This window comes from Idiotropiscis lumnitzeri, chromosome 14 (genome assembly GCF_059441095.1).
Source record: "Idiotropiscis lumnitzeri isolate Australia: NSW breed Sydney's pygmy pipehorse chromosome 14, RoL_Ilum_1.0, whole genome shotgun sequence".
NCBI classification, from domain to species: domain Eukaryota; kingdom Metazoa; phylum Chordata; class Actinopteri; order Syngnathiformes; family Syngnathidae; genus Idiotropiscis; species Idiotropiscis lumnitzeri.
Window position 1 is genome coordinate 4844371 of NC_142404.1, and position 19050 is coordinate 4863420.

Sequence of the window (19050 nt, forward strand, 5' to 3'; positions counted from 1 at the left end):
TAATACCACGCAAACGATTGCATTTTTATTCATATTTTTATAAACATATTTTGTAATCATTGATTGAACTGGGAGGAAAAGTACGTCAAAACCTGCATTTAAGAACTGGTCTCGTCTTCTCGTTTGGCAGCAATATTTGCAACCAAACGTTTCCTGTAATTGCAGATCACGTGTAAAAAGATCAGGATTAAATTTGGACCATTCCTCTATACAAAACTTGAAATTGAGCAAAATTCCTGTGACGTCTGGTCTGAATAGCTCTTGAGATCATCTCCAATTATTGATTCCAAGGATTTACTTTTCCCTTCATGTCTTTTCAATGTTTATGTGTTAGTTTAAACAAAAACGTTATTTTTGCGGTAATATCTTGAGCAGACTCTGTTAGTACATGATGGAGATTTATAAGATCAGACCACATTTTATGAGCAATTTATGCAACTATTGAAGAAATTACTAAATCTTTTTCCTCCAAATAATGAACTGGTCGCCAGTCAAAGTCAGGGCAAAGAGACGAACAACTAACCAGTCAATGTCGGAACATAAACAAGCATTCCAACTTACTTTTACATATTTGGCTAGACTTAAAACCGTAACCCAAATGAAGATAAGCGATACAGAAGATAAATAAATGGCCCTCCTTCATGACGTCATGTTATTTATGTCCTCTTTTTCTTTATGAAACGTATTATATTTTGTTTTAATCTACAATCGTAAAGTTTGTCCAAAAGCATCGTAAATTGAAAATAATAGAGCAAAATAACAACAGAAATCGTCTAAAAAAAACCCAAAAATGATCCGGAACTAAAGGGCTGCCCACCGGAGATGACGAACAAGGAAGCCATTCGAAGCCTGAATAGAGGAACTCATTCTTGTTTATGTGTCGGTTACTTTTTAGGATCATCCTTTACGTTTCTTTTAAATCCTTTGACATTATAAAAGTTCTCGGGGCACGTTGATTATGACGCCGTGCTGTGCCACCATGTCGGAGGGTTGCTTGTGCTGTTTTGACGCAAAGCCTGCTGGGTAATATGCTAAAACACAAAACCAAGCACAACGTTGATTGAACGACGTCGAAATTACTTGAAAGTGAACGAAAAGGTACGTCAGAGTTCCGACCAAAACAATAATCGTGTACTTACAGTGTAAATAGACAGATAATATCGTGGTGTACTGTAACCTGTGTGTGTGTGTGTAAGTGCGCGCGTAGATAAATTTTGAATATATTTTAACATTTCTAGGCGACAGAAAAAATGTTTGCTACTTCTAAAGTATTGCATTTTATTTATTGTATTATACTATTATTATTGCGTATATATATATATATGAAAATATATAAGGGACATTCTGATTCTGATATATATATATATATATATATATATGTATATGTGTGTATATATATATAATTATATATATATATATATATATATTATATATTATATATTTTAATCCAAACATTTTTTACCCAGTTAAATATTTTAACTCAGTTAACTCAGTTTTATTTACTTAGAAAATAATTTTCATACTTTGCAAATATTGTGCCATATTAGCTGTCTTTAGCACGTCTTAGAACAAAACACTGTTTTAAGTTACCGCTGGGCCTTGCCAACCAACACTGCTGGAGTGCTGCGCTTGTGGGCAGTTTTGAGAAATGTTTTGAAAATAAATATCTGCAAAGATGTCTCCATCTATGCGTGTGTGTGTGTGCATAGTCATGTCGTTGTGCGAGCAGAGAGAGAGGATCCAGCAGCAAGTGGATCTTTTACAAAGACGTCTGGGGGCCAGCATCAGTGAACTCCAACAAGTCAGCAGTGACGACACAGGTTATCTTTTCACTTTTGTTACAGCCCCAGCTGTTGTGAAATGCGCTATATAAATACAATTTATTGTATTGTATTGTATTTTGACACTTTTGAATGCCTTCGTGTGTTAATGCCAAATGGGGACGAGCCAAGTTACAACACAAAGTGTGTGTGTCTCTGATTAATGACTCTAAAAGACATTTAACGTATTGTCTCTCGTTTAGATGATGATTCCAGTGTGGACACGGACCAGGAGGCGAGGCAGGTAAGCTGCACTTACGCACAAAAGCATGTGCACACATGCAGTTTTTGTACATTGTGAAAATTTTTCGGCCACACTCCATGCCCATTAGCTCTCAAAACTGTCACATTTAGTACTTTTTTTCTCTTATTTATGGTAAGAAATGTTAATTTATTTAACAAAATCTAAAAAGAAAAACAAAAAAAAAAATTCAACCCTTTTTTTTGACAATATAAAATTTGACTAATAATAAAACATCCAAAATCACCATTGCTACAATGTACTTCGTAAAGTGGGTTTATTCGGTGTGGCGGGGAACAAATGTATTTTTAGCGTGTGTGAAAGCCTGCGCGAATGAATGACATCATTGCTAGCCAAGTCTGTGCATACACTTTGAGGGTTTTTTACACACAAAACACATTTTTTTACGGACAAAACACTTCCTACGCGGTATTACATTACACTGACATGATTGTGGCATAAATCTAATGCTATAATATTCAGCTAGATCTCATCACCAAGGCCCACTGCGGGATACTGTGTCATGTTGGGAAGACCCCGGTTCTGACTAGATCCTTCTCATTGTTCGACTAAATGCTGACAGTGGGCATTCCTGTTAGGACCCTTGCCACCAGACCCTTCACAGTATACTGTGTTTATTGGGTGCATTTAAACAGTCAGTTACCACCCACTGTTAGTCACGGTTTGAAAAAAAACAGAACAACACATTCGCTTCCTAAAGCACACCACATTTCACAAACCAGCCATGATTGGCTGAGGCTGAAACACTCCCAGAATGCTTTGCAGCATTTTGGATATCGATGGGATGAGAGAGACACGTTCTGTGTTGATAGTATTTCTTTGTTCCTTGTTTTGGTTGATTTGTTCTTTGCTAATATGTTGTTCAGTTGATATCGGGTGATAGTTTTGGTTTTTATGTGAAATCTTGTGACTAGTGACTAGTGACATGCCTACATTGTAATTGTGTCCAAGTACTATGAAGTTAATGTGTTTGCTTTCACTGCTAGTTCAGTTGTCATGAAACTCAGCATGCTGTCTGAGGGGCTGCGTGATGATGACATCAAACTAGTTTGTGGCCATGTGACGATCATGTCAAGCTAGGATTTTGATGGTATAGTCAGTAAGAGTTGAAGAAATATTTCAGTAGAACTGAATACTACAATGCCTAGCTAGTGTATGTATTTAGTATGCATGCTAAGCTAAGATATGTTTTGACATGCCTGTATCTAATAATGCGGCGCGCCATAAGTGTTAAATACAGAAATAGCACCCGCTACTGAGACTGCACCCTTTAATACGGTGCATCCTGTGTTCGTGAAGATACGGTTTATATTTTGCTTTGGTGATACCTAACTACAACAAGAACAAAGCAAGATTGAAGAAAACCCTTTGGATGGAGAAAGACAATGCAATACAATTTGATTTATATAGCACATGTCACAACAGCTGGAGCTGTAAAAAAGTGCTTTTCATAAAAATTTATATCCAGATTTACAACTACAAATTGCAGCGTTGCGTCAATGTGACTCACCATAGGACTGGAGTTTGACATTGGTGGCTTGTTTACATTGCAGTTACCATTCACTCCATGAACGGCATTGTAATTTCTCACCATCGCAACACACACATTCATTCCACTACCTAGTACATACCGCAACACATATTATTTTCATACTATTATATGTACATACTTGGTTTGAGTGTGAGGTGTCTAAAACTGTAAAGCTTCCAACATGTCTGTCCCTCATGATTGATGTGACAAGCTGAGATGGTCATGACCCGTGTCAGTCATGTCAGGTTTTTTGTTATTATTTTTCACCTTTTTGCCATGTCCTGGGTTTTGTTTATTTTGTCAGCTGAGTGGGGCGTTTCCCCTCAGCACTCGTTCCCCACCAGCCACGCACCTGTTCCCCGTTAGCCTCACACACCTGATTCCCATCCGCTCCCCTAATGACTGGATTATTTGAACACCTCGTGCCGACAACTCATTGTCGGTGCATTGCTCCATACCAGGACTGTCGCAGCCGCCCCCTGATCTCGTTCTCGCTCCCGCTGCTCCTTTTCGGACTGTCACGGCCGCTCCCTGATCTCGTTCTTGTTCTCGCTCTCGCTCTCGTCCCCCAGTATTTGTCACTGTCTTTGTTCCTCGTCATTTGATCCAGTTTAGTCACGTTTAGTTTGCCTTTGTTATTTTTGCACCCTGCCACGTTATTTGTCCTTGTTTGATTGAGTGAATAAATTCCCTTTAATTTACCCTTTTCCCTGCTTCCTCGCATCTTGGGTCCTTCCCCACCTCGCCTACTGGCGAACCCTGACAGAATGCACCGACCAAAAAAGAAGGACCCAGCCCTCATCAGCCTGGCGACCACGGTGTAGATTACCAACCGGTCATACCTCCCCACCTCATCATCGACTCAGATTATGAGGATAATTTCGAGCACCAAGCCCAGGCACCCCCTCACTTTTTGGTAGTTCCCGATACCAAATATGATTTTGAGCACTATGCCCCCCACGTTTTTATCGAATCGGACCACGAGGACGACTTCGAATACATCTATAATCTGTTAGACGCCCAGCGCAACCCGGACTCAGTTAAGACCGATCACCTTCCTCCCCCCGAACAGTTCTTGACACCCTTTTCCTTTGAGTTTTTTGAGACCACCTCCCACTCCACCTCGCGCGCTTCATGCCGCAAATCACGAAAGTCACGGCCACTTCGCTCACCTCGTTCACCGTCGGTTTCCGCACCTGACCACGTTCCCCCGGCATTTCATAGCTCACGATCAACTGCACCTGTAGTCTCGGTCCCTCGTGTCTCCCGGTCCCCTGATTCCCTATGGCGGCAGGCTGATAGGGATCAGGCCCCCCGTCTCGGCTGCGCCCGGGCCGCCTGCTGCGCCCGGGCCGCCTGCTGCGCCCGGCCCGCCGCCGCTTCCCCGCCAGCGGCTGAGCCCCGTTCCGGCTCCCCGCCAGCTGCTGCGCCCCGTTCCGGCTCCCCGCCAGCTGCTGAGCCCCGTCCCTGCTCTCCGCCAGCTGCTGAGCCCCGTTCCGGCTCCTCGCCAGCTGCTGAGTCCCGTTCCGGCTCCTCGCCAGCTGCTGAGTCCTGTTCCGGCTCCCCGTCAGCTGCTGAGCCCCGTTCCGGCTCCCCGCCAGCTGCCGAGCCCCGTTCCGGCTCCCCTCCAGCGGCTGAGCCCGTCCCGGCTCCCCGCCAGCGGCTGAGCCCCGTTCCGGAGCACGTCTTGTGTCCGCCCCAAGCCCATGTTCCGGCGGAGCACGTCCCTTGTCCGCCTCACGCTCATGTTCCGGCGGAGCACGTCCCGCGTCCGCCTCAAGCTCATGTCCCGGTAGAGCACGTCCTGCGTCCGCCTCAAGCTCATGTCCCTGCGGAGCACGACTTACGTCCGTCCCAAGTCCACGTTCCGGCGGAGCACGCCCTGCGTCCGCCCCAAGTTCACGTTCCGGCGGAGCACGCCCTGTGTCCACCCCAAGTTCACGTTCCAGCGGAGCACGTCTTGCGTCCGCCCCAAGTTCACGTTCCAGCGGAGCACGTCTTGCGTCCGCCCCAAGTTCACGTTCCAGCGGAGCACGTCTTGCGTCCGCCCCAAGTTCTCGATCCAGCGGAGCACCTTGTGCGTCCGTCCCAAGTTCACGTCCCAGCGGAGCACGTCTTGCGTCCGCCCCAAGTTCACGTTCCAGCGGAGCACGTCCTGCGTCCGCCCCAAGTCCATGTTCAGGCGGAGCACGTCCTGCGTCCGCCCCAAGTTCACGTTCCAGCGGAGCACGACTTGCGTCCGCCCCAAGCTCACGTTCCGGCGGGGCACGTCCCGCGTCCGCCTCAGGTCCATGATCCGACGGCGCATGTCCTGCGCCCGTCGCAAGTTCCTGCCTCGGCGGAGGGCGACGACACGCCGCCGCTTCTCGTCTCTGCATTGGCGGCGCCCCAGGTTCTTGCCTCTGCGGTGGACGACGACACGCCGCCGCTTCTCGCCTCTGCCTCGGCGGCCTTCGACGACCCGCCGTCGCTCCCGGTTCCTGCCTCGGCGGTGGACGATGAACCGTCGCCGCTTCTCGCCTCTGCCTCGGCAGCCTGCGACGACCCGCCGTCGCTCCCGGTTCCTGCCTCGGCGGTGGACGACGACACGCCGTCGCTTCTCGTCTCTGCCTCGGCGGCGTCCGATAAACCGCCGCCGCTTCTCGTCTCTGCCTCGGCGGCGTCCGACGACCCGCCGCCGCTCCAAGTTCCTGTCTCAGCGGCGCCCGACGATCCGCCGCCGCTCCAAGTTCCTGTCTCGGCGTCGCCCGGATGATCCGCCGCCGCGCCAAGTTCCTGTCTCAGCGGCGCCCGACGATCCGCCGCCGCTCCAGGGTCTTGTCTCGGCGGCGCCCGACGAACCGCCGCCGCTTTACGCCTCTGCCTCAGCGGCGCCCGACGAACCGCCGCCGCATCTCGTCTCGGCCTCGGCGGCGCTCGACGATCAACCGCCGCTCCAAGTCCCTGTCTCGGTGGCGTCCGACGACCCGCCGCCGCTCCAAGTTCCTGTCTCGGCGGCGCCCGATGATCCGCAGCCGCGCCACGCCTCTGCCTCAGCGGTGCACGACGAACCGCCGCCACATCTCGTCTCGGCCTCGGCGGCGCTCGAGAATCAACCGCCGCTCCAAGTTCCTGTCTCGGCGGCGTCCGATGATCTTGTTTTATTTTGTTTTTTCTTTTTTGTTTTGGGACGTCTGGGATCCGTCCCTTAAGGGGGGGGGGGGGGGGGGTACTGTCATGACCCGTGTCGGTCATGTCAGGTTTTTTGTTATTATTTTTCACCTTTTTGCCATGTCCTGGGTTTTGTTTATTTTGTCAGCTGAGTGGGGCGTTTCCCCTCAGCACTCGTTCCCCGGTTTAGCCACGTTAAGTTTGCCTTTGTTATTTTGCACCCTGCCACGTTGTTTGTCATTAATTTGGTTCCTTAATAAATTCCCTTAAGTTACACCTTTTCCTGCTTCCTCGCATTTTGGGTCCTCCCCCTCCTCGCCGATACCCGATCCTGACAGAGATTGGGCGTCTAATCATTATCTTCTTCTCAAAAGCTGTGCTGATCCCCAATCCAAAGCTTTGCTATGTCACCATGCACAGGCTAGGCAAGACCTTTTTTTCTATGCTTTAAAAAAATGTACTTGAATATATTCAGTGGTGGCATTATATGCTTGGATTCCAGAAATGAGCTCAAAATGAGGCAGAAAACAAGCTACACTGATTAAAAACTAGATGGAACAAGTTCATATTCAACAAGTCCATTGGTGTGCATGCGTGTGTGTATATGTGGGCGTGCGTTCAGTCAACTGCAGGTTTGCTGGCTGAGAGGCAAAAGATCGAAATGGAAATCCAGAACCTGGAGAACGTTCTGGGACCACACAGCCCCCTCATCATGTCAGGTAGCCGCTGGTTCCATTTCCTGTCAAGTGGTCGTTTGTTGACTCACTGTCATGGTGTCTCTGTGTTTGTTAGATGATGATGACGGCAATAACAGCAGCAGTGAAAGTGAGGTCAGTGGACCGTCAGACGTTTCTAAAAATGACTGCTCAACAACATGCTAACACGTGTGTGTTTGTGGGTTGACATCAGATGGGCCTGTCCATGAACGTGGAATCGTGTCTTCAGATGAACTTGGTGTACCAACAGATCCTTCAAGAGAAGCTCAAGCAGCTGGAAACTCTTTTGTCGTACAACCAGCGACAACAGGTCACTAAGGCACAAACAAACGCGCACACACTGACACTTACACATGCTCACCGACACACTCACCTGTACTCACACACGCAATCACAGGTACACTAATACACAATATATAAAACAGTTTTTTGATTGAAAAGTTGCGAGGGCATCGGATCGAATTGTTCTACTTTGAAATATATCGAGACATGTAACGAATCAACTTTTGCAGAGGATACCGTTGAAGAAAATGGCACATTTTCAGTCCTGACAAGTTAATGCAAATGTATGGAAAATGCCAACGAAAAAGTAATTGCATCTTACCCTCTCGAACTGCGCCGTACCATATTGAGTCGTATGTCCACTGAGTACAACCAAATCAAATCGTTCCACCCGGAAAAAAAAAAATATATTTTTATTGCTGCAGTATGCATGCATCCATCCATTTTGTTTAGAGCAGATCCTCATGCGTGTTACCTGTCTTCACCACACACATAAAATCTACACTTTGTACACTGTGTGTAGAAGGAAGCACTGTCTCAGCTGTCCGGGCCAATCAGAGAAGCATCCAAAGAAGAGCTCGCCTCCTCGGCGTACCCGAAGCAGGGCACCTTATTCCTGGGTCACTTTTTGAAGCCCTACTTCAAGGACAAAGTCACGGGCCTGGTGAGGTCTTCAACTAATCATCGCTTGACTTTTGACTCATGTGACCTTTCCACCGATCGCAACGCTAATCTGTCTGCCCTTAGGGTCCTCCTCCAAATTGTGACACAAAGGAGAGAATGATGAAGATGAAGGGTTGCCTCAGCAACACCAAGATGAAAGTCAAACGATGTGAAGCCACTGATCGATGCGTCACTGTGGTCCCCACCAACACAACCTTTTTCGTCCTCTACATTGTCATTTGTTTGTGTGTTCAGGGGAGAGTTGGCAGAAGACATTGCTCATTGACTCAGTGTCCAGAGACAGTATGAAGAGACTCATCCAGCCCAAGCTGTCTAGGTTGAAGTATTCCTTCTCCACCTCCTCTTTCTTCTTCTGTCTCATCATTCTCCTTCGTCTCCCTTTTCACTTTCTCGCGCCTTCTTCCCCTTGTCATTCCAGTCTTTCAACGACATCTTTCTCTTGATGTTTTTCAGGGTGGACTACTTGAGTAAGAAGTTATCTTCGTCTGACAAATCAGAAGATGACAAGCAGCAGGTCAAAGTTCACATCGAAAGTCTGGAGAAAGACATTGAATCCATCAAGTATGACGTCGCATTTGTGTTTACAATGGGACCTCGGTTTTTGTGATGAATCTTTTCGAGAAAGAGAAAGTCTGACTAACACCGAATCGTATCAAAGCCGTATGTCTGATATGGCCACAAGCCACAAGTTGAAGTGGCCGCGGCAACCAGACTTGACAAACTGTTTTGTGTACTGTGTCATAGTCTTCTTCAAACTCATGCACTGATTTGGTAACTAACAGTCAATCAGAGTGATCAATGATCACAGACATCTTGACACCATTTTGCATACTACGATCAATGATTCATTCATTCAAAACATCTAGAAAGCACAATATGCAATCAATATAAAACATTTTGGCAAAGCATCAAAGGGTCTACGAATACTGCATCCGTGTGAAGATGCCAGAAAAAAAAATGCCAATATAAAACTTTACCCACATCCATGTGGTGGCGAGAGAGTGTTATGGGGTGGCCTTGGTCACAACTGGCAAACCTGCTCCTCCCTTGAATGGAAGACTACAAGAAAGGAAACAAGAGAAGCCATTTCAGTACTTTGCTATGAGTTCTTTCTTGAATTCTATAATTCAATTTTTGTTTCTCGTCTTATTTATTACATTCTTATTGTCGCAAAAGGTTCCAACAGGTGTCCAGGCTTTCTACCTTGCTAACTTTAACTACAACTCTCCCAAAGTGCTCAACAACGCTCTGATGCATCTCATCCTATTGAAAGTCCATCCATCCATCCATCCATCATCTGTACCGCTTGTCCTCACTAGGGTCGCGGGGGGTGCTGGAGCCTATCCCAGCTATCTTCGGGCAGTAGGCGGGGGACACCCTGAACTGGTTGCCAGCCAATTGCAGGGCACACAGAGACGAACAGACACCCTGAACTGGTTGCCAGCCAATTGCAGGGCACACAGAGACGAACAACCATCCGCGCTCACACTCATACCTAGGGGCAATTTCGAGTGTTCAATTGGCCTGCCATGCATGTTTTTGGAATGTGGGAGGAAACCGGACTACCCAGAGAAAACCCACGCAAACACGGGGAGAACATGCAAACTCCACACAGGATGGCCGGAGCCGGGATCGAACCCACGCCCGATGCTGTCTCTCACTGTGAGGCCATCGTGCTAACCATTCGGCCACCGTGCCGCCCCTTTTGAAAGTCAGGCCTTCAAATTAAAAGCACACCGTTATAATAGCACCATGTCACTACACTTTCTGTTTCCATTTCATTTTGAAGCCCTGCCTTACCGTCCATTGAAAGTTTCACACAATTCATGAAATGAATCAGGAACTGTAGCAAAATTTCTGTGAAGGAAGTTGTCAAAAACCAAATCATATGAAAACAGGTTCTTCTGTACTTGTGCATATATCTGGCATGTTATTAGCATCCTGTTTGAGTGTGCTTGCGTGGTTAGCTGCTTACACTGGTGTGCTGTGATTGGCCAGAGTGAAAAAGGAGGAGGAGCTATTTGGTGGTCAGTACGAGGACCACGACTGGCACAAGATCGCCAAGATCGATGTACGTGAGCGCAAGTCGAAGATTGTCTGTGAGTGCTAAGCTCCTCTGGACTAGCATGTGGCTAAAACCATCTTTGTCAGTTTGAAGGTGTTCGCGAGGCAGACGATCTTCGTCTTTTCTGGCAGAACTTCCTGCATCCCGCCGTCAACAAGACCCGCTGGAGCGCTGATGAGATTCAACGGCTCAAGGAGGTCAGCAGTAGAAACCAGGAGAGAAACTGGGACCGCATCGCTCAGGAGTTGGGGGTAGGAGCCCCCGGAAATCTGCGGGTAGATCACAGTGAGGTTGTGTGATAACATTCGTCCGTTGTTTTATCAGACGGGCCGCACCGCCTTCATGTGCCTGCAGACGTTCCAGAGGTTCATCTCGTCCTCTCTAAAGCACGGTGCCTGGACCCCCGACGAGGACAAGCAGCTCACGCAATTGGTTGCCAAGATGCGGATCGGGAACTTCATACCGTACACGCAGAGTAAGAACACACGTGGTGCATGCAGCACAGACGCATATGACCACACTTCTCCTTGTTCCACCTCCTCAGTCAGCTACTTTATGGAGGGTCGCGACACGCCTCAGCTGATCTATAGATGGTGTTCAGTTCTAGACCCCCGGCTGAAGAAAGGAGCCTGGTCAAAAGAAGAGGATCAGGTCCGTGGTGACATCGTATGGTTCTGCAGTGTCCAGTCCAGTTATCTAAATAATAAATCCACTTTCTTGCTCGCATGCTCCACAGTTGCTGCTGAGAGCAGTCGCACGCCACGGGGAGAAGATGTGGTGGAAAATCCGCTTGGAGGTTCCAGGACGCACTGACGGAGCTTGCAGGGACCGGTAAGGAGTACCAGGATTGGGCTATACGAGACTGGCAATACTGACGTGACTGACAGGATGAACAAGACAGACATAACTGACGGGACAGATGTGACTGATGCTGCTTTTGTCGAATGCCTCAGATATTTGGACTGCCTGAAGGAAGGAACCAAGAAAGGAGCTTTTGACAGCCACGAGCGCCAACTCCTCATCCAGCTGCTGGACAAACATGGCGCCGGTCTGTGTCCATTGCTATAACCTTGGTTAGAACTCTTGTGACACTTTTATTTGTGCTCATGAACGTTTGCCATGTGGATGGTGGGTCGGCAGGTCGCTGGGCTAAAATCGCCGCAGAAATTCCGAACCGTAACGACGCTCAGTGTCTTCGAGAGTGGAAAAAATTGATGAGACGTGCAAAAAAGCCTTCAAAGGTACACAAGCATTCAGTGTTGGTACAACGCACACTGGAACCTTCTTCATACATGTGTATGTGTGTATGTGTTTTTCTCCAACAGGCAAAAAGAAAAAGACCGAAGCCCTCCGAAGTCAGCAAGACCAAGACGACGGCGAAAACCAACATGCCCTCAAGCATAAGGAGGCGTCTGCAGAAAGTCAAAGATGGGGATACGGATAGCAGCCAGGACGAAATGGATGAAAAACAGATTTTGTACATGGACACTGATGATGAAGAGCAAGAAAATGACAATGAAGAGCCAGTGGAGGGAAATAATAAAGAGGAGGAGGAAGAGGAGGAAAAGGAAGAGGAGGAGGAAGCTTATTATTTGGTCCCACCCATGCACGACTGGATCCCACAGGAAGAAAGTCAAAAGTTCAGTTTCCTGAAAACACAGCTGGTGACGCTGGCGCCGGCGCCTGGCTCCCACCCATCAGGACCAGCATCTGTACGGTCCACGGTGGTGGCCAAGTTTGGCCGTTCGGTGGTGGTGGGCCCGCCGCCCCGTGAGCTGACCTGGGAGGAGCGACTCGCGGACGGCGCCATGCTGATGGTGTCGCAGGAGCAGCTGGGCTTGCACCTGTCTCACCAGGCCAACAAGTGCAACAACCTCCACCATCGCCCCAAGAAGGGGCACATGACCGACACAGAGATGAACTACATGCTACAGAGGGCCGTGTTACCCTGGGTGGGTAACGTGCTAATGCCCAGCCCGGCCGCACCTACTCTGGCTGACGCTCTCGGGGACAAGATGGCGCTGAGCTCCACCCCCGTCTTCAAGCTTCTCCTCCGCGCCATGATTGTGGACATCTCGGGCTGCAAGGACATCATCCTAAAGCGAAGTCGAGAGAAGCTGACTTCGCCCCTACGAAAGCTTCCGAGGCCGCCCCGGCATGCAAGCCCTCTGCCACCCCCGCGGTCGCCATTGCGGAAGGCTGGCCGGGTGCCTCGCCAAGTGTCCCGGCAGAACCCCCAGCGGAAGCCCCCGCGCGTCAGGAATCCCAACACTGTGCGAAGTATGTTGGCCTTGGCCAGGCGCCCAAGCACACAGCCGGTGGGCGTGATGCAACAGGCACCGCCCATTCGCCTCCTCACGCAATCACCCACTTCAGTCTGCCTACTGACCACACCCCCTTTTTTGACCATTCCTCCTCATGCTCCGCCTCCTTTACCAGTCCAATCACAGGTTAACTTTTTTCCTCTCCGTGTCCTTTGATTGACATATTTTGATTGAGCTCGTGATTGACTTGCTCCTCTGTCCCCACAGACGTCGCACCACATCCTGCCCCACACTCTTCCTCCTCCTATCTGCCTGCTGACTTCGCCCCCTCTTTCTGTGTCCTTTGTGTCTCCACCCCGGACTGTGGGCCTCACCCACCTGCCATTGACGATGCCCCTTCTAGCACAACCCTCTCCCGCCTCCTCGTCTGACACACTTGCCTTGGTCCCGCCCTCCTCCACTGTCAATTTTGACCATGACTACACCCACCACACCCCCAAGCCATTGGCCAAGGGGAAGAAGCGGGGGCGGGATGATGATTCCGGGGGCGGAGTTCTCAACAATGGAGGGAAACGAGTCAGGAAGTTGACTCACAAGGCGCTCCAATTACAGGTTAGATTTTCAGTAATGGTCCAAGTTCTTACTCTACATGTCAGGATTTACATGCATGCGTGCATACACAAACAAATTACACGAACGTAGCCACACACACATGGTTACGTGTACACAGATGCACGCACATGCATACGGGCACACATTCAAACTTGCAAGCACACATTCTCACGCACACGCTCACACACATGTACACACAACCAAGGCCACATGCACTAATGCCAATACACGCACACCAACTGCCAGAGGCCCTGTTGTACTTGTGAATGTGATGTGTTTATCAGCAGGCTTCCGCCAGTGAAAGGAAGAGACGAGGTTGGCGTAAGTCAAAACCCAAAGAGGGTGGAGCCAAACAGGTGACTCCACCTCCACTGGCGCACCCGTCGTCTTGGTTTGCTCATCCCAGTGGGCATGTCCAGCTCCTGCAATGTCCCTCTGTTGTGCTAAGTGCCGCCCTCAGACCCCTCCTCTCTGCCAGTGGTTCCTCCCCCGTGCCTTCACAGAGGGCAGATCTAAACATCGACCCCTCCCTGGTGTTTCCGGAGTCACCGGCAACGGTTAGTAATTGGCTTAGCGGCTCGGGGGGCGTGGCTGTGCCCCGACTGGGCGTTTCTTTACCCTACCTGCCACCGTGCAGCAGCAGCCTCAGCGCGCTTACTTCACTCCTTGCCAACAAAACTCAGCTGACTGGGAATGCTGTGCAACTTCTCGAGTGCCATGCCCAGACGCAAACCAAGTCCCCTTACATGCCTGACAGAACTTCCGACCAAACAGGTGCACATGCGGACTCATGCACACGCACGTATGCGCATGTACAGTGTGAATGATGTTGTTTTCCTTGATGGTGGTGTAGGTTGTTTACTGCGTGCTTTGGTGAAGGATCGTTTGGGCACCAATCCAGCGTACCTCCTGTTGAAGGCTCGATTCCTGTCCATGTTTGCCCTCCCCGCCCTCCTGGCCACATTGCAGCCTGTTGCTAGCACTTCTCCGTGTGATGAGAAGAAAGCAAAGACAAAAGGAACGGCACGACAACAAAACGTTCACGTGAGTCAAGGCACATTTACACACACGTAATTGACACGTCTCATATTCATGAGATTGCAACCTGCATATTGTCGACCACAAAGCATCATTGCCTCAGTCATTTTTAAATATTTTTCAAAAACAAGAAACAATTTTTAGTATAGAGGTTTTTTTAATTGATATTGAAACAACAATTTTCACCAGAAAGTAGACGAACAACAAAAAAACCCAAAAGAAATACCTATGTGGTCTAAAAATATTTTTTCTTGTTTTTCAAAAATATTGGAAAATGATTTAGGCAATTATGCTATGTGGCTGACAATTTGCATGTGTGAGATTGCAAGCTTTATGTTTGTGATTGTAACTTGAATGTGTGTGTGCGTGTGTGTGTGATTGTAACCTGTGCATGTGTGTGTGTGGGTGTGTGTGCGTGCGTGTGGGGGTGTGTGTGTGTGGGGGGGGGGGGGGTCACACAGAGAAAGTTTGCGGATGACGGCTCAGGAGCTCCAGCCAATCACTTCTCTGGAATCAGCACCAGTGGCCCCCACACTCCAAAGACACTGTCAACAACCAATGAGAAGCTTTGAATATTTTTTTTATTTAATTTGAATGTTACATGCGTGCTTGAACACATCGCAAAAGTGAGCTCAGGAACGCAGATTTTTTTTTTTAATTTTGCAATTTGTTCATCGCAGGTGATTTGTTTGTGAATAAAGTTTTTTAAATAAAGTTTGACAGTCTTTCCATCGATCTCATCATATTTTTCACATTTTGTTAATTTTCAATTTCCGGCTTTTGATAAATTTTTCTTCTTCCCCACACACATTTTTGAAAGCATCACTCCATTAACACCATTGCACTGTCTGTTATTATATAATTTATCAAGTTGTGTAAAATATCTTTGTGAAAGAAATAAAGATCCATGCAAGGCTTAAGCCCCTTTTCCACCATTAATATTGCAAGACAACTATCCAACCTCAGCATTCCAATTACGCAACTTGATGCTACCATGTAGCTGCGGTACACACATTATTGAAATAATTCTGAAATTTACAACTAGGCGGCACGGTGGACGACTGGTTAGTATGTTGGCCTCACAGTGCAGAGGTCGTGGGTTCAATTTTGGCTCCAGCATTCCTGTGTACAGTTTGCATGTTCTCCCCGTGCCTCTGTGGATTTCCTCCGGGTACTCCGGTTTCCTCCCTCATTCCAAAAACAACTACAACTACACTATATACAGTACTTTTATGCATTTTGAAAGTAGCTCGGTTATTACTAAAAAAAAAGAAAACAAGTTCCCCTTTGTTAATGAATGAAAATTTTAAAGTTTAATGTTCAAATCACACTTTTGTTAATATTCCATAAACAGTTCACAAGTATATGCGGTATAAAATCCTATTCATATGACGTGTGGGCGGGGTTTGGTTGGTGGCGGTGTGCCGCAAACACACAAACCTAACATTTGTGCTATTTGCGGACACTAACTCCGAAAGAGGACTAGGGTTAGGAAAACGATGATCACCACACCGCTGGCGCTTTTCCCCTCTTTATTTATTTATTTATTTTTTATTCTTTGAAGTAAGTGGAAAAGGCGTCTCGCTGCGCCTTCGGGATTTCTAGAACCGTCCTGGAATGGCGTTTTTTTTAATCCAGGTGGTCTACAGACATGATGAGAGGAGCAGCTGTTGTATGCGCGCGTGTGCGTGTTGAGTGCAGTAACACGAAAACAAAGAAAATGACAGTCTGCAAAAGTTTCAACTGTGTTCTTTTAGCAGTTTTAGTTCAGTTTAGCAGGATTTATCTTCATCGTGTGTCTTTTCTAAATAAAAACATTACCGTCAAAATATCGGGACTAGTATCAAAAACACACTTCCGGTCAAGATTTTACTTTAAAGGAACCAACAGGAAATGTTTGCGTTATTGCGGGATTTTTACACACGTGTAGTTGGAAGAAGCGCGAGCGGCTCAGCTGTTTACAATTTAAGAAAAAACAATAACTTAACAGATTTTTCTATTTTTCCAAAAGGCTGTTTCGTGCCTCACGGAACACGCTTTGTACGGAAGAGTTCGCGCAGGATGACGGTCATGTTTCTGCCGGTTGTGATTATGCTCCTGGCTCTCTGCCCAAACCCGTGCCCGTGCCGGTCTCTTGACAACCAGCCAACAGGCCTGCCGCCCACCGCCGTCACCGACGCAGCGGCCCCTCCAGCGAACTGCGGCCCGTGCCAAGCCGACCTCTGCCCGGCGACACTCGGCTGCCGCGCCGGTGTGGTTTCGGACCGCTGCGGCTGCTGCTTAGAGTGCGCCAACCTGGAGGGGCAAGCCTGTGACCCAGGACTCACCAACGTCCGCTTTGGACTCTGCGGTGCCGGGCTGCGGTGCCAACCCGACCCCCGACCCGCTGGATGGGGACGGGGCCACGATGAGAAGGAGGAGGAGGACGAGGAAGAAGAAGAGCAAGTGTGCGTTTGCGAGGAGCGCGAGGCGGTGTGCGGTAGTGACGGAGTGACATATGCAAACATGTGCCACTTCAAAGAGGCTGCATTTTCGGACCCCAAGCTGCACACCAGGGGGAGGGGACCTTGCAAGACTGGTAAGTAGGCCTGTGCACATATATATACTTTTGTCATATATACACAAACTCACACATATGTCACACAAAAGCTCTCACAGGCACACGCCAACACTAAATGCACACACAAACACACAAGTCAAACACACACACACCCATCAGACTTACTCACACTACTCAGGCTCCCATGCTCACGCTCACCCCAAAATCCCTTCCTCACCACAGTTCCGGTGATCAAAGTGGGCCCTAAAAGTCAAGTGAACGGGAGCGGCAGCCATCTTGTTTTCCTTTGCGAGGTATTTGCCTTCCCGATGGCGGCAGTGGAATGGCGTAGGGACAAACGCGATGGAGCCGTAAACCTGGACGTGGACGGAGGAGACAACCGTGACGATGTCGTCCTGCCCGGAGATGACCCGCACATCTCTGTGCAGGTGATGCTTATGCATGACCCTACAAAACGGAATGAAACAAAGCCAAACAGTGAATTGCTAGCCTAGCGTAGCACGGGGAGGAGGGGGGGGTCCAAGCATATTTCATGCGTGACCAGTGCCCCTGCGACCCCCAATCTAGCTCCGCCACTGCATGAAACTGAGGAACGAATTTGCGGCTAGCCTTTCTTCGTGTTCGTCTCCAGAGTCGTGGAGGTCCTTTGCAGTTCGAGCTCTCCAGTTGGCTGCAGATTGAAGGGGCGGAGCTTCAGGACTCTGGAACCTATCACTGCATCGCCCGCAACCGCCTCGGCTCTGCCTCCGCCTCTGCCGCGCTGGGGGTCCTGCCAGTGGGTGAGTCATCTCTGATGAGCAGTGGCACAATTCAGTTCTCTCTTCTGAATAGTACCTTGATTACACACTCTTCTAATTTATGCTTGAATTGATCGTCACTTCTGATTGTTGCATGATTATAGCGCACCTCTGAATGCCAATTTGACAAATTCTTCTGATTAATCATTTGATAAGACACTTTCTCAGGATTGGTTGCCTCATGAAATGCTCTCTAATTGGTGATATGACTCGGGTTTTGTTGTTTTTTTTTCATTAGTTTCATAATTAAATGCTTTCTTCTGATTGGATGCTTAAATCATTGCACAACTTTGATTGGACACACGATTTACTGGCCTTTTCAGATTGGTTGCTTGATTTAATGCTCACTTCTTATTGGACACATGACTAAATGCACTCATCTGGTTGGTTGCTCGAGTAAGTGTTTTCATTCGTGATTTGCTTGATAACACGCTCTCCTCTGATTGGTTACCTAATGAATCATTCTTCTAGGTGAATGCCAATTCAGTGAAGACTTCTGATTGGTTGTTAGATTTCAATGCTCTCCTTTGATTGCTCACTTGAATCAATACTTACATTTGATTGGTTGCACGAATTAAGACCCTTTCCTGATAGGTAATTTGATCGATTAGATTTTTTTCTGATTGGATGCTTATTAAATGCTCTTCTTTTCTGATTGGTCACAGAATAAAATGCTCTGATTGGTCGCATGATTTGTTTATTCAGATTGGTTGCTCATTTGACATGCCCTCTGTTGATTGGCCCAGACGATAACACACTCTTCTAAATAATGCTTGATAACACACTCTCTTCTAATCTGTTGCTTGATTCCATGCTCACTTCTGCTTTGGCATACGATTAAACGTTCTCTGCTTCAATCAACGCTTTCTTCTGATAGGTCGTCCAATCTAACACTGTGATTGGTTGCATAACGACACATTCCCTTCTGATTGGTCATGTGTTTGTCCTTCAGAGGAGCTGTCATCCTACTTGGCCAATCACGTGTCTGTCATGAAACAGCTGAGTGACACCTTGGACTACGACCATGACCATTATTGATGATGATGATGATGATGATGATCTCTTCCTCTGGCCCACCATTAGCTTTTGTCAGAAGCTAGTATAGTTGACATAGAAGGAAGTGTACTGTAAAACTATAAATATAGATGAGGTTAAATAGTCTGCAACAACAACGTGAAAGGTTGTGTGTGAAGAGGCGACACTTGCGCACCAAATCCCAGTTACACAAAACATAACAAAATAATGTAAAAATAAAACAATTGTTACAGA

At 47.9% G+C, this 19050-nt stretch overlaps 2 protein-coding genes across 3 annotated transcripts; both read left to right on the forward strand.

Annotated features, from left to right (window-relative positions):
* Positions 1 to 811: 811 nt before the first annotated feature.
* On the forward strand, positions 812 to 15159 carry snapc4 (small nuclear RNA activating complex, polypeptide 4). Of its 2 annotated transcripts, none has more exons than XM_088314873.1 (22): positions 812 to 1098; positions 1710 to 1820; positions 2024 to 2064; positions 7386 to 7482; positions 7556 to 7593; positions 7673 to 7789; positions 8285 to 8425; positions 8509 to 8593; positions 8680 to 8761; positions 8899 to 9006; positions 10444 to 10516; positions 10597 to 10761; positions 10835 to 10985; positions 11055 to 11161; positions 11247 to 11341; positions 11464 to 11558; positions 11651 to 11751; positions 11836 to 12960; positions 13042 to 13386; positions 13671 to 14160; positions 14240 to 14430; positions 14886 to 15159. In XM_088314873.1, the coding sequence occupies exons 2-22, from the start codon at positions 1712 to 1714 to the stop codon at positions 14994 to 14996; spliced, it is 3867 nt and encodes a 1288-aa protein (XP_088170999.1). In that variant the 5' UTR covers positions 812 to 1098; positions 1710 to 1711; the 3' UTR covers positions 14997 to 15159. The 2 variants fall into 2 exon arrangements, with proteins under 2 accessions (XP_088170999.1, XP_088171000.1); XM_088314874.1 differs by having other exon boundaries at positions 13674 to 14160.
* A 1183-nt stretch (positions 15160 to 16342) lies between these two features.
* On the forward strand, positions 16343 to 19005 carry LOC148323179 (kazal-type serine protease inhibitor domain-containing protein 1-like). Its single transcript, XM_088314248.1, has 4 exons — positions 16343 to 17002; positions 17207 to 17412; positions 17616 to 17763; positions 18734 to 19005. The coding sequence occupies exons 1-4, from the start codon at positions 16486 to 16488 to the stop codon at positions 18817 to 18819; spliced, it is 957 nt and encodes a 318-aa protein (XP_088170374.1). The 5' UTR covers positions 16343 to 16485; the 3' UTR covers positions 18820 to 19005.
* Positions 19006 to 19050: the final 45 nt, after the last annotated feature.

Excerpts from the sequence above, each read along its gene's own strand:
- snapc4 (XM_088314873.1), top strand. The coding sequence starts at position 1,712 with ATGTCGTTGTGCGAGCAGAGAGAGAGGATCCAGCAGCAAGTGGATCTT. Across the intron at positions 7,594-7,672 it reads ACAGCAGCAGTGAAAGTGAG|ATGGGCCTGTCCATGAACGT; the intron begins GTCAGTGGACCG and ends GGTTGACATCAG. Across the intron at positions 14,431-14,885 it reads CACGACAACAAAACGTTCAC|AGAAAGTTTGCGGATGACGG; the intron begins GTGAGTCAAGGC and ends GGGGTCACACAG.
- LOC148323179 (XM_088314248.1), top strand. The coding sequence starts at position 16,486 with ATGACGGTCATGTTTCTGCCGGTTGTGATTATGCTCCTGGCTCTCTGC. Across the intron at positions 17,003-17,206 it reads GAGGGGACCTTGCAAGACTG|TTCCGGTGATCAAAGTGGGC; the intron begins GTAAGTAGGCCT and ends TCCTCACCACAG. Across the intron at positions 17,764-18,733 it reads GCTGGGGGTCCTGCCAGTGG|AGGAGCTGTCATCCTACTTG; the intron begins GTGAGTCATCTC and ends TTTGTCCTTCAG.